The 13,281-nt window shown below is 52.6% G+C and overlaps 5 protein-coding genes across 5 annotated transcripts; 2 read left to right on the top strand and 3 right to left on the bottom strand.

The window, feature by feature from the left end:
• Window positions 1–456: 456 nt before the first annotated feature.
• Window positions 457–3,180, top strand: BDR25DRAFT_251318 (uncharacterized protein). Its single transcript, XM_033686118.1, has 2 exons — window positions 457–1,263; window positions 1,322–3,180. The coding sequence occupies exons 1-2, from the start codon at window positions 542–544 to the stop codon at window positions 2,826–2,828; spliced, it is 2,229 nt and encodes a 742-aa protein (XP_033553729.1). The 5' UTR covers window positions 457–541; the 3' UTR covers window positions 2,829–3,180.
• Window positions 2,924–3,703, bottom strand: BDR25DRAFT_348822 (uncharacterized protein; the record flags this gene model as incomplete). The annotated part of the gene is made up of 6 exons (XM_033694475.1): window positions 2,924–3,169; window positions 3,235–3,317; window positions 3,350–3,466; window positions 3,501–3,528; window positions 3,569–3,619; window positions 3,665–3,703. The coding sequence occupies 6 exons, from the start codon at window positions 3,701–3,703 to the stop codon at window positions 2,924–2,926; spliced, it is 564 nt and encodes a 187-aa protein (XP_033553728.1).
• A 450-nt stretch (window positions 3,704–4,153) lies between these two features.
• On the bottom strand, window positions 4,154–5,755 carry BDR25DRAFT_41966 (uncharacterized protein). Its single transcript, XM_033698543.1, has 6 exons — window positions 5,581–5,755; window positions 5,457–5,475; window positions 5,228–5,398; window positions 5,061–5,114; window positions 4,911–5,013; window positions 4,154–4,859 (listed from the first exon to the last, which is right to left on the bottom strand). The coding sequence occupies exons 1-6, from the start codon at window positions 5,596–5,598 to the stop codon at window positions 4,205–4,207; spliced, it is 1,020 nt and encodes a 339-aa protein (XP_033553727.1). The 5' UTR covers window positions 5,599–5,755; the 3' UTR covers window positions 4,154–4,204.
• A 644-nt stretch (window positions 5,756–6,399) lies between these two features.
• On the bottom strand, window positions 6,400–8,134 carry BDR25DRAFT_41949 (uncharacterized protein). The gene is made up of 4 exons (XM_033698542.1): window positions 7,843–8,134; window positions 7,553–7,769; window positions 6,834–7,400; window positions 6,400–6,761 (listed from the first exon to the last, which is right to left on the bottom strand). Exons 1-4 carry the CDS (start codon window positions 8,002–8,004, stop codon window positions 6,445–6,447), a joined length of 1,263 nt encoding a protein of 420 aa, XP_033553726.1. The 5' UTR covers window positions 8,005–8,134; the 3' UTR covers window positions 6,400–6,444.
• Window positions 8,135–10,380: 2,246 nt separating this feature from the next.
• BDR25DRAFT_321448 (uncharacterized protein) lies at window positions 10,381–13,166 on the top strand (the record flags this gene model as incomplete). Its single annotated transcript, XM_033691965.1, has 6 exons — window positions 10,381–11,719; window positions 11,773–11,999; window positions 12,061–12,247; window positions 12,299–12,353; window positions 12,404–12,446; window positions 12,498–13,166. The coding sequence occupies 6 exons, from the start codon at window positions 10,381–10,383 to the stop codon at window positions 13,164–13,166; spliced, it is 2,520 nt and encodes an 839-aa protein (XP_033553725.1).
• Window positions 13,167–13,281: the final 115 nt, after the last annotated feature.

Below are 13,281 nucleotides of genomic sequence, written 5' to 3'. Positions count from 1 at the left end.
TCGAAGTTTCTTGTCCAAGAGCTTCACAAGCTGTCGTGTTCACGGACCACTGTATTATCAACGACATCTCATGGTGTCCATCCATGGATGACTCCTCAATCATCAGCACAACCGAAAAAGGGCGAAGGGCGAGGGAATCCGGACATGGGTGAGTAGCCAAACGTTGTCCTCTGCGCCTTCAGGCCTCCGCCACCGTCGCAAGGATCTCCCGACTGCGCCTCACGTCTTTATCAATTGACCAACGATGAGCCTTCAATTGCATAGTGGAGACTATTCAGACAGATGAGAGAGGCGTGACTTTGGGTCATGTCTCACAGTCAAGAAATAAAATGGGGTCGAATGCAGGACCGTTTAGCATAGGCCAATGAGGATAAAAGATCGCAAGGCTACCTACAGGCAGCAATACCAAGGAACGGCAGCCTTGAGTCAACACCACCTCCGCGTTGACTCAACCGGATAATCTTCAATCCTTTTGCCTTCATACATATATCTAACCTGTAACATTTCTGTATTCACGCCAAAACGCAAAGTAAATTTCACAATGGGTTCCAGAATATCCAAGGCAGTGCGGCGGCCGCCCGCACATGGGACTGCATACGAGGCTGCAGCAACGTCACCGCGAGGCAACCATCACGAAGGACCCTGCCAAGCCTTATCTTTTCCAGAAATCACGACGGCCGAGCCGCTCGTCGTAACCTCGCCTTTCGCGGCTTCCTTGTTCGAACAACCCACAGCGGCGACATCTGAGGACGACATCGATGCCATGGATGCCCAGTCTGATACATCACAAGTTTCCTACCAGGCTGATATTGATATTGCGGCTCGTCTCCTCGAGACTCTTCGCCGAAATGCTCCGCCGTCTGAGCCGTCAGGTCCTGGAGTCGAATCCCACCAACCTCCTGCCACAGACGTTCCTTCAGACGCTCCTCAGCACGGCGACAACGTGGCTCTCAACCCCCCACTACCGCCTCCCCCAGAAGTAATTCCTCCGGTATTTCTTCCTCCACCCCCGCCACCTCCTCCTCCAGCCGAGGTCAAGATCGTCTGTATCATCTGCTGCGACCAGTTCTCAAAGAACCAGGAGCATTCCGCCGTTCTTCGCCCATGCAAGTCCTGTGGAAGTGCATATTGCACAGCATGTGTAAAAGACATGTTCATTAAGGCCTGTAAAGACATATCGCGCATGCCACCAAAATGCTGCAATATGATCCAGCTTCACGTTGCTCTTCCCTTCCTTACAAATGCCGAAGCTGCTACATTTCGGTAAGCAGCTAGAATTTCAAACTAATATCATATATTCATTTATACTAACAGGAACTAGGGAGAAGTATGAAGAATGGAGCACTCCAGGCCCCGTCTATTGCCCAGTGCCAACATGCTCCGCCTTCATCTCTCCACGACTTTTCAATCAACCCAATTCGTCACGGAAGGGTAAGCAGCGCGTAGATTCTGTTATCGGGACCCCGAAATCTGCAAATATCCCTTGCCCTAAATGCCAGACGGAAGTGTGTACGCATTGCCGAGAACTTGCTCACGAAAGCCCTGGATGCAAGAAACTTGGATTTGGTATGGTTGATGATGAAACCGTTGCTCTGTTAATGAGCTGGGGCTACAAAAGATGTCCTAAGTGTGGTAATGGCGTGAGACGTATGTGGGGTTGCAATCATATACAGTGCCGATGTGGAGGGCAGTGGTGTTGGATATGTCAGAAGGTGTGGGATGAGTGTGGTGGGAACTGTTATGAAGATGAAGACGAGGACTTTGATGAAGACGAGGACGAGGAAGTCAGCATTCAACAATCTCCAGACAATGTTGCAGCTCCGCCCGTACCTGGAAGTACAGAAGAGCTTGCGGAACCAGCAACTGCAGCGGAATCTACCACTCAACCCCCCGTAATTTCCATACCAACACCTGCCCAACCCATCCGCCGTCCGCGAAACCTCGACAACAGACCAGCACACTACTGGCAGGAAAACTTTCACTTCGGTGATGAGCCCAACGAAGAGCCTCCTGACCGGACCTGGCAGTGTCATCACAAGTTCGACACCGCCAAAGTCAGTTTCGAAGAATCCATCCGCTCCGCGCCAACTGCCACGCGAATGGAATGCTCAAAATGCTGGACCCACGTGCACCCTGAGATGAAAGTGCCCCTCACCAATAAACCGGTGCAAGCGAGGATCGTTGCAGGAATGTCGCGAGAGCGCAGTACTACGCGACGAGGGGGTATGCAGCATGGAAGAGGGCGTCTTGTCCGCGGCGATGCGAATCTGGGGATGTCAGTAACAGCATCGGCATCGGTGTCCAACACATCTCTTCCTCTTCCTCTTTCCCAATCCTTCCCTGGAGCCACAACCACCCATTTCCCCGAACCAATGGAAGGAGTACAATTCACATCGACACCCACGTCCTCAACCCCTATAATCGATATCTACGGCCGACCGATCTTCGCATCAAACACCTCCACCTCTATCTCCAACTCCAACTCTGTAAATCAACACCCAAATCGTCGTTACTCCTTCTCCACCCCACCCCAATTCGACGGACCCCTAGATCTCGCTCCACAAACACCCTTTAGCTTCGCGTACGAGTGTCAATATTGCGGAATCCTAGTTTGCGAGCCATGTAAGGAGGAAACGCTGGCTGCGAAGAAGGAGGAGGGAGAGGAGGAAGAGGAAGAGGAAGAGGAAGAGGGAGAGGATGTAGAGGATGAAGAAGAAGCGGAGTGGATACGGGAGTGTGAGGGTGAGAGTGCTGGCCAAAGCGAGGACGAGGGCCAAGGCGAAGGCCAAAGAGAAGGTGAAGTCGCTGTTGCAGTGGAAGACGCTTAAATCTAGAGGGATAAGGACGGCATGTACGGACGAACGATTAATGATATGCGACTATGGAACGACTAGAGTTCGCAAACAAACGCGGGAAGGGTAGGTTATGCGAAAGTCCAGGATGTGGTGGCATTGCATTGAGTCTGGCCAGCTAGGAAGTATGGCACGGCATAGCATGAAGTGAGCGGATTGAGCGGAGCATAGCGAGGCGTTTGGCGTTTATTCACATTTTCCAGTTCCAATTCTAGTTTCTCATGTTTTCCGAGGGGTTCTGTTATAGGCGCGACTAAGGAGAAGACCTCTGGCATCAAAGCGCGAGACGGTGAAGGGGAGATCGAGGGAGACAGCTGCTGTGATTTAGAATGGTAATACTCTTAGTACGACTTCTGAATTGAGCTCGTCCCTACCTTCTCACTGAAATATTTATCACCAGTCTTGCTTCCATATACAATATGGCTGGATCTAAGGCCATCTTGTAAGTCAGGTGGCCTTGAGCACCTCCTAGATCCCACACACATCCTCCCGTCAACATATTGTGGCTAGATAGTCATAAAATATTGTTTCCACTAAACCTTGTCTAAATTGCGGCTTAAACTGAAACCATTCTCTCCTGCCCCTGCTCTGGGACTCAGAACACGCCCGCCCGCCTCATCACACACACACACACACACACACACACACACACATCATCCTCCGTCCTACATACAGCCTATGAAAAGAGTCCATCGATATCAGAATCAGCATCAGACCATGGAATTCCTAGACCTTGATATCTGCTGGCCAGATACCAACCCCTCGCCCTATTCGGCACATGCAATCTGCGCTACTCTAATATATTCCCGAACAACCCCAGAAACACCACACACAATCACAAGTTCATCCATACGCCAATGACTTAAAACCTCTCTCAAAAATATATTTTATTACCCTCTCGCTCAATCACTCTTAAATGAGAAAAAGAGAAAACGAGAAAACGGGTGCAGATGAGGATAGGAATCAGGAAGACGAAAGAAAAAAGACGAGGTCCGGGCACGATCTCAAACAACTCCAATCATTCGGACAAATCAAAAACAGGTAGTTCCATAGATGTTATGCCCAGCCCGGGGTCGAGGAGGGGGGAATGGGGGGGGAAGACGAGTGAAGAAAGTGTGTATCCCATCCTTTTAATTGAAATCCCGTGCATCTCCGTTTTTGCCTGTCTGTCTGCCTGCTTACCTGCCCTGCTTGCTTTGTTCCCATCCACTCCAACTGCAACTGCACTCCAGCAATTCACCATGATGTGAAAGAGACATCACCTCAGTTCAGCTCAGTACCAGTCCACCATCATCACTATGTAACACACAGACTTCTAAAGCCGTGTTTGTAATTGACGACGGAGCTTCGGACTATGAGCCGCCCAAGGCAGGGAAGGCGTTCGAGTCAGCGACGTTGGGAGTAGAACCAGATTGACCGCCACGTCCGCCCCTCCCACGACCATCACCTCGGCCTCGGCCTCCGCGACCACGTCCTTCACCACCGCGAAAATCGCCACGGCCGCGTCCTTCACCACCACGGAATTCACCACGGCCACGGCCGCCGCGTCCTCCACGGAAGTTCTCACGGGGAGCGCTGTGCAGGCGGGAGTCGTCGAGCTCCACGAGCGTCTTTTCCTTGCGTTGACGCTCGCGCTTTGCCTTGCCTCCGGAGCCGGCAATGTACGCATCATCCTCTTCATCACGAGGGAGAGCTTTGCCTTCAGGGAACTTCTTGTTGCTGCCTTCATTTGCTTGACGGACGTTCCCAGCGGCGAGGGAGAGCTTCTTCTCAGCCTGCTCGGCAAGGTAGGCAGCGAATGACTTGGTCTTGTCTTCCGGCTCAGGCTCGGCCCCTGCCTCGCCGGTTGGGTCAGGAGTGAAGCCTTCAGCGTTGTCGCCAGTATTGGCAACAAATCCTTCCTGCTTCTCTTCTTCTTTGGCAATAGCTTCGCCGGCTTTCTCGTCGGCCCATTCGGCGCCGCCATCCTGTCCACCCCAGCCGTGAGCAGCCTGCTTCTCATGTTCGCTAGGACAAGTCAATATGAAAGTATTGTTGTAGAGTGAATGAGCCTCTTACGCAATGCCAGTTTTGCTGTGACGGTCGCCCGAAGCGCCACCACGTCCACCTCGTCCACCACGGCCACCACGGCCGCGACCACCACGGTATCCAGAGTCAGGTTCTATGCATGTTAGTCTGGGTATTAAGTGCCGTTTTGAGTGTGCTTACCACCAGATCCCCTGTTGCGGTTCTGGCTGTGACCTACGCCGCGATCCCGGAAAGCTGTGACCACATGTTAGCTAGCTGTCTTGATACATAGTACCACACTGAACCGTAACTAGACATCAATTGCTCAACGATCCAGAAGCCCAGCATGACCCCCTGCTACGACGTACCATTCTCGTTCGCGTTGAATCCATCGCGCTGGCTGCTGCGTCCACTCGACGTGCTAGTGCGGACTGGAGCCTCGGTCGGTGCATTGCGCTTGCCAGTCCTTGCCGCCGACTTGTCAATCGCTTTTGTCGGGGGCTCGGGCTCTCGATCGGGGTCGAGTTCGGGGTCGTTGCCTGCGGGAAACTTGTAAGATGGGGGTAGGTTAGCATAAAAAAGTGGCCTCAACCATACCTAGCAAATCGTACAGGTTCTAGTGTATTACAATTAGCAGCAATTCTTAATCAATTGCCAGTGTCAGAGAAAGCAGTTTTTGAATTGACTCGAGTTTCGGCAATGTGAAATGAGGCGAGCATACCTTGGAGGCGATTGACATGGTGGATGAAGTTAAAGCGCCTTTCGCGCTTGCCCCTCTAGACGCGCAATCTGAAGGGGATAAAAAATAGCTTCTGAGAGCTGACCCTATGGGAATAGAGTCGAGGCTCTCGTCGTTCACGTCAAAGTGGGGAGGGATGGCGTTGTGGGTGAGGTTGGGGCCTTGAGGTGACGGGGAAATTTCGTTTGTGGTTCAATTCAGAAATTCGCTTAGTAAGGTGGACCGTGCGCTACTGAGAAACGACAGAAAAAGCTAATACTACCACACCTCGCTGCTCGCTTTAAAAACGTCATAATAAACAAGTTTCTGCGGTGCTTGCCCCGCGTCGCTTTTTGACCTGTTGTAACATCGCCTACTGCATATGTGGACATATCAAACATCCAAGGGGCACCTCGGCCTCGCGTAATTAAAGGCACAATGAACGCCTGGCTTGGCATTGGCTTGAGGGATTCCACCTAGGCAAGGCAGGGTTGAAATTAGGTGATCGAGTCGGCAATTTTCAACCATGACTTTGACCACAAATTACGTATATACAGATTTGAAGTTGGTCCAGCCATCTGCAAGAACAGATCAGGCACTTCAACAACAATATGGCACAGGTGAAGATAGCAACCGTCGGCAGCCACAAAAGTGTGCACCTTTCCTTCCATCACCCGAACGGAGAACTTTTAGACAATGTCACCCTGACTCCATATCTCAGATCTCAAAACGCCTTCGTGGTTTTGACCACCAAGTAAACCACCGTAGCGCCCGCTAAACAGCACCAAGAATACATCGTATGATCCATACCCAAAATTACCGAGAATACCATCTTGACCCTCCGTCTTTACATGCTTCTTCTTATTACTATCTCGTGTCATACGAGAATGAGGTCGGGAAGGTCATGCTTGCGGATAAGCCGAAGGGATCCGCATCGAGCATCGGGTCGTAGGGGTCAAAGAGATGATTCGGCATGTTAAAAACCTGGCCTCCATTTGTATCGCTCGGCGCGAGCGCGGCAGGAGACGTGAACGGCGGGTTCTGCGCGGGTGGCATCGGCGGTTGCATGCTCTGCGATTGCATTGAGGCAGGCGGTGGGAACGTTTGTGGGAATGGGCCAGGACCAGCGGACTGGTCACTGGGGTCTTCGTCAAGCATGTCGGCTTGCTCATCGTACTCTTGCTCTGTAACAAAGAATCAATCTAGGACGAACATAGTCCTATTCATAAGAAGGGAAAAGAAATGGGACAGCTTGCCGAGCTGGTTCATATGACTCTCGAATGGAGAGGCGTAGTACGACGATGGACCACCGCTCGTGCTACTCTGCGTCATTATACTTGCTCCACTTCCGACAGTGGAGGCGCTCGATAGCCCATTCGAAGGGGGCTGGTTCGTGATCAGTGACGGCCGCTGTGGACCCATCATTGGGGTGTAGCTCGACCTAGGAGGCTGCGGTCGCAAGTGTTGGGGCTGCTGTTGGGGAATGGGGCCAAAGTTGGGAGAGACCGAGGCGCCCTGGGGGATGAAGTTGGGAGATCGGGTTGCGGTAGTGGAGGGGGAAGAAATGTGCGAGCCGGGGGTGGGCTGTGAGAGTGGTGAACGGTTTGATAGGGCTCCATCAGGTTGTATCATAGGCAAACCATGCGGACCTTCAGCCTTGGGCGGTGCTCCAATTGACCGTCGTGCCTGCTGTTGTCTATTCATCATTGCGCGCTGCTGTAGGGGTGGCTGGTTAGGGGATGTGTTCGCGGAGGCAGGAGCACGTGTCGGGCCGAGGTTGGGGCTGCCAGTCTTTGCGCGCAGCTCGGCCTGGACGTCGATGCCTGGGTGAGGAGGTTAGCTGAGGCAGTAATAGTCGGGGAAGGTGCGGATCGATTATGGAGGTCATCGAGGAAGGAACGCATGGCCAGTAATGGCAGGAGGGAAGAGGAGCACATGAAGGAGCGCATCGCTTTTGGAAGTCGCATGAGCATACCTTTCTCAAGTAAGATCCTCTCGAGTAGAGAATTCTTGTACCGGAGCATTAGGCATTCGTCTGACGCCGAGCGGTGACTATTCTGAAGATTCTGCAGCGCCTCTTCGTGGTGCTTAATGGTGCTCTCCAGCTGCTTGATATACTCGGTGCGTCGCTCGCGGAAGGCAGCCTGTGCTTGTCTATTGCGCTGCTTGCGCTCCTCGGACGTTGCGTATATCTTGCGGCGCTTGGTTAGTCCTATTTTTGACATTGTGCAACGATCTGCGATAGCAGGTGGGTGGTGAGCTCACTGGTTTGCGCCCGCCTTTTCGCTTCTGCTGCTGCGGGAGCTCTTGGGTATAAGTTCCGACGTCGGGCTCGGGTGAGGATGCGATAGAGCTGGTCGAACCATCTCTCGAGGCCTCCGTTTTGCCCACGGCGGCCGTCATATCAGTTACGCTACTATCTCCCATCTGCAGGTACCCCTCGGTGCCCTCTGATAGAGGGGCACAGGAGTGCCAAGGACGACGACAGACGCGACAGTGCTGGGCCGAAGGGAGGCTCTAAGCGCGCGGTGGGAGGGCGGCCACAGCGCCGGGTCGAGTGTGCGAAAGCGTTTGTGGAGGGGTTTGATAATGTCTGATAACGACTGGAAATGGATGTCGCTGGGTGGTTGTGCAGATGTTGTGAGGTAAGCTGTTGGGTAATGGAATCAGAAAAAAGCGTTTGACGGATGGCGGAGGTCTGGAGAATTCATAAACACGGGCGGGCCCCGATCTCGTCACAAGGCCCAAGGCTGCGTTGGCCTGGCGTCTCCTCCTGCTTAAACGTCGTTGACGCCCCCAGAGAATCCCAGCCGACCATTCACGTTCTGGCGGCGCGGGCAAATGACAGGCTCGCAGAACTCCTGGCACGGTCCTTTCTAGGCGGAATTGCAGCTAAGCGTGCAGAGGGGGATGTTGACCGGCTGCGAAAATTTTCAGTGGTCCAGCAGCGCAGGATGCGGTCGCAGGCTGTTGCTGGGCGGCCTGCTGCTTGTGAAAGGCGTCTGGGAGGATTGTGGAGCGAGGGAAGTCCTCGCGACCCATGGCAGGATCGAATTACCGCATGCACTCTAGCTTCCGCCACCATTGATCGTGTTCACAGCATCTCCGGGATCTCCATGGAACCAGCCAGCCGACGAAAGGCAGCGCGACAGTGACGCCCTCATTTATCAGGGCAGCGACCTGCTCGACGCAACGCAGAATATCGCCCTCGAAGGCGCTTTCTTCTTCGCCCTCGCAGTTTTGTGTTTCAGAGGGCATACATGTGGTTGTTGCGACAAAAAATGAACAAGTTTGGACGACTGGCGGTGCAGAAAAGCAATGCCCGAAGCTCGGAGGCTCTTTGCTGCTATTGACTAAAGATTGCCACGCTCTGATGAGACGTGGTACCCTAGCAGCTTCATGAAGTTACTAGACTCGACCCCAAAGTAGCAGCAGCAGCATGCCATCGGCCTCATTCTGTTGCACTGTAGGGCTGAGGGCGGCTTGCAGTTCCCTCGAAATTTGACACCCCGAATGGCATGCTGATATTACCCGGATAGGTCAACGTGGTTTCAGGATTCAAGATAACGATAAGACACAAGTTTGTTTACGTAGCACGGCGCATTTCTGTGTGTACGGGCCGCGAAGCACGCGGGGCTGACATTTCTACTTTACCTCTGCCTCTCGCAGCTCTCGAAAACTACGCTTCACATGGCCCTCGACTCCACTAGCCTCAATAGCCCATTAAACAGCACCGCATTGTTGGGGTGTTCACCGTCTCTTAATTCGAGGAAGCACCTAAACGGCAATCCGGTTGGCCTCGGGCGGCCCCGATTCATTGCCGGCAGAAAGCTCTTACTGCTAGAGAACCACTCTTTGCGAGACATCCACTTGCAGTATTGCGACTGCATGGCGTAATTGGCCTGATGGTGTTCCTTCTGCAACAGCCATGAGCGTTTTAAGAGAGGAATTCGTCAGAGGTGGAGTCACGCTTCCAGTCCCGACAGGTCTGTGACTTGGCCTTTGTAAACAGGTGACCTCCCGGGAAGATGAAAGTCGACCTGCTGTGTCGGTAGCATGCAGGCGACCCGTTCGCCTTTGCTTGCAGGATCCAGTCTTCTAGAACAGCCATGTGGCAAGGATGCCGACCAAAATAGAGATGCGGCTTGTTGATGAGGTTCCTTTTTAAGAAACACAGATCATGCGATGGAATGAGCGGTGGCTGCGAACATTGAGTTCCTCCCCCTCGAGAGTGCGACAATTGTTCGTACGGACGTCTGTATGCTCTCGAAGTGAGGAACTTGAAGCCAAAGTCTCGAAGGACCATTGCAACGAATCCAATGGCTTCATTTGGCGTGTTGCTAAAGATTAGAATTGGCGGCTGTTCTAACAAGCTTAAGGGGCTTCGAATAAACACTGCACTCCTTGACCGTTGTTCCGATTCCTTTCTTCTCCAGCTTCTCCCATTTTTTTTCCATTCAAACTGAAGTCTGTCGTCAATTGTGTGAATCCCAGCAAGAGCAATGGCCTCTCACTTGCACCTTCCATATTTACTTCCTCCATCCTCGCATATCTCAATGTTCATCGCGCCGTTGGGCTTCCAACCCGCATGCGAACCTCAATTCGACAGTACCCAGGATATCGAGCATCGACATAGTCACACATGACTTTCTCACTGTTTCCAGCAGTAACGGATCCCGCATCAATCATTCGGCCTAGATCTAATTGTCGACTCGTCAGCTAAGTGCTCATTCCATCGTTCACGGGGACCACTTCGATATCCTCAACACCAACCTGAGCGAGCCAGCTGGCGGTATGCTCGCAATGACCCTATCCGATATCGCGGACCGGATGCTGAAGGGATCAGGTTTCTCGCAGCCCCTGCCCGGAAAAGGACCGCCACCCGAATCTCGCCCCTCACTCGAAAGGGTCAGTAGCGCCTCGCAATATATCGCCTCACCTAGGTCCGAGAGTGGTCAAGTCTTCGGCTGTGGAGGTATGGTCAGTAGCACCTTCGGTGAACCCAGAGGACTCTCCGCCGGTGTCCCGTCCTGGGCCAAGACACGTCCTTTGTCAGACATACGCGAACTCACTGAACCAAGTTTGGTGGAAACCATTCCACAGAAGCTCCTCTCTGAGAATTCCATCGCCCGAAGCACCTCTGTGTCGCGAAAGCCGTCTGTCGTCTCTAGACGCCGGCCGAGCATCGACAGTCGTCTGGGGGAAAACAGGGAACCTGAGAGGAAGAATAGCCACGAGAGCAATGGCATTAGATCGGGAACACGAGTGCGGCCCTCTAGAACACCATCACCACCAAGTCCTGCGGACAATAGTTATTCGAGTATATACAGCATCCCCCCGGGCAGCGTGCCACCTCGTTCGTCCTCCAGAGCGCGAACCAGGAGTGATTCACAGCTACGGCAGCCACCGCCTACTATGCCACCATTCTCAATTCTACAGCACGCACCTACCCGCCCCTCCTTAAACCTCGTACCATCGATACCAGCTCCTCCTCCTCGAGGATCTGGCAATACTATTCCAAGACGTGGTCATTCTCAATCCCCACTGCGTCAAGTCGCTGCGCGACTCGATCCCATATCCCACGATACTCATCGACGTATACCTTCCAGGACATTCCTCCGAGAATCTCTTTCCAATGAATTGATAGAGTTTCCGACGCACCGACACCCACGAGTTGAACTCGGCTTAGATCTTTCCGCGGGCATATTTGTGGGTGGAAGTTCAATTGAAGGTACTGTCCAGATTACTGTCGATGAAGCAGAGAGAATACGACATAGAAGAGCATTAGATATTGCGAGAATCTCCATTGACTTACTTGGTCTTGAAGAGATGGTCGGGAACAGGCGATCTGTGTTCCTTAACTTAGCCACTGAGTTGATTGATGATGACAACCCGCCTCCCCACAACATGGTCGACAGCCAAAATCAGGTAGCTTCCGACGACCCCTTTTGGCATCTAATGCCGTCAATCACACACCTTCCATTCATCATGAGCTTACCCCTGAACGTCGGACCACCACCGTTCCAATCGAAGCACGCAAAGATTCGATACGTACTTTGCGTTTCCCTCCTTATCCGGGATCAGGGGAAGCAATACATCGTGAGGGCATCGGAAGACATTTCCGTTCTCTCCGTCTATGATCGTAAGTTCTGGGTCTACAGTGTTCCCTCGTAGACGTTGCTGACTGAAGGAAAGCGGAGAAGGCCCTTATGTCCCTTCCTAGCCCTCTCACAGCCTCTGATGAATGGCTTAAGCCACGAGATACTATCGTCGAAGTGGTCAGGGTCACTGCTGGTCTACATCGCCAAGTCTGGGTTAGCGGAACCAGCATCTACGTCGATGTTCATATAGCCAACAGTAGTCGCAAAACCATAAAGAAGATCGAGCTACAATTAGAAAGAGACATCCTCTGCTACAAACACGTTCGTTGTTTTACAGGGTCGCTCGTTTCATATATCGTCATGCTGATTGATAAATATATAGGCCGCTGCATCCACAATGGAGAAGTCGGCAAGCCAGGCCCGGATTTTTGACAATAACGAGCGTTCCATACTTAGCAAGTCATCAATCAAGCAAGGCACTGCTGGATGGAATGGTGTTCCTGCACACAATACTCACATTCGCACCTGCGATCTCGAGGTTCCTCGAGGGCATGCTACAGTAAAGTGCGGTACGTGAGATACTTCTTAAGTTCCTCAAAACCTAGAACTGATTTCTTTAGGGAAATATTTTGAAGTGCGGTACTTCCTCAACGTCATTGTCGGAAGTTCACATACGTAAGCTGTGCTTAGCCCCCAGTGTGACGATTTGAGCTCACCCCTTCAAGCAAGCTTGTGACCGTCCAACTACCAATCGTTCTCATCCACATGGTAGGTTGTTTCCCAACCCCTCTTTGACAGTCCAGCTGACCTCTCGTCCAGAACTCGCTTGATGTGGTTCCGAATTCGGTTGCCCAAGTCGCCGCCGCTATTGAAGAGAAACGAACCGCACATTCCTATCCTCGGGCGCACTCTCCTCCACGGCTCGGTCGGCGGTCCTCACTATCCGTTCAAGGCCGGGCGTTCGCCGCTCCTCGAATGCAGTCTCTGGAACGCATGCGTACCCAAGCGGAGGAGCTGCAAGAGATTGGACAGATACTAGATCAATCTCCCCGCAAGTTCAGTCTGAGAAGGGTAAACTCGAACTTTGACTATCATACCCCGCCTAGCAATCGAAAGGGGAGAGTGTTGTGCAATGATGATATGGCTGACCTTCAGCGGCGACTTCGACATGTGCGTTCCAGTGAGACAGTTGGCTCGAAGGCCGCCACGCTCCATCGTGGTAGCTCCATAAAGTCCAGGCGCGCTGGCGGTTCTGCCCTCGGATTCAGAGAGGCGGAGGTCAGGGATGACATCGAGCTAGGCGGACTGGCTTTGGGTGGAGAAGCAACGTTCAAACAGCGACTCGAGCAGAGTCGAGAAAGACAATACAAGTTTGGAAAGAAACGAAGCGTCGAACGCTGGAAAGATGTTGCTAATGCTGGTGTGGGCTGGTTAAGAGGGGGCGGGGGCGGAGGGAAGGATGAACGGGAACGAGATGGTTGGATATAATATTACCCGTCCTCCTTCTTTCTCTCGCGTTTGCCCATTTTGGATGTCAGATTTGATGTTGGGAATCCTCTTACGAAAGCACAGATTCTTGTTTCCTTTCTCTTTTATTTTCTTT

The sequence above is a fragment of the Lindgomyces ingoldianus genome (genome assembly GCF_010093535.1).
Source record: "Lindgomyces ingoldianus strain ATCC 200398 unplaced genomic scaffold BDR25scaffold_2, whole genome shotgun sequence".
NCBI classification, from domain to species: Eukaryota; Fungi; Ascomycota; class Dothideomycetes; order Pleosporales; family Lindgomycetaceae; genus Lindgomyces; species Lindgomyces ingoldianus.
This window is presented reverse-complemented; position numbering and strand designations above follow the sequence as displayed.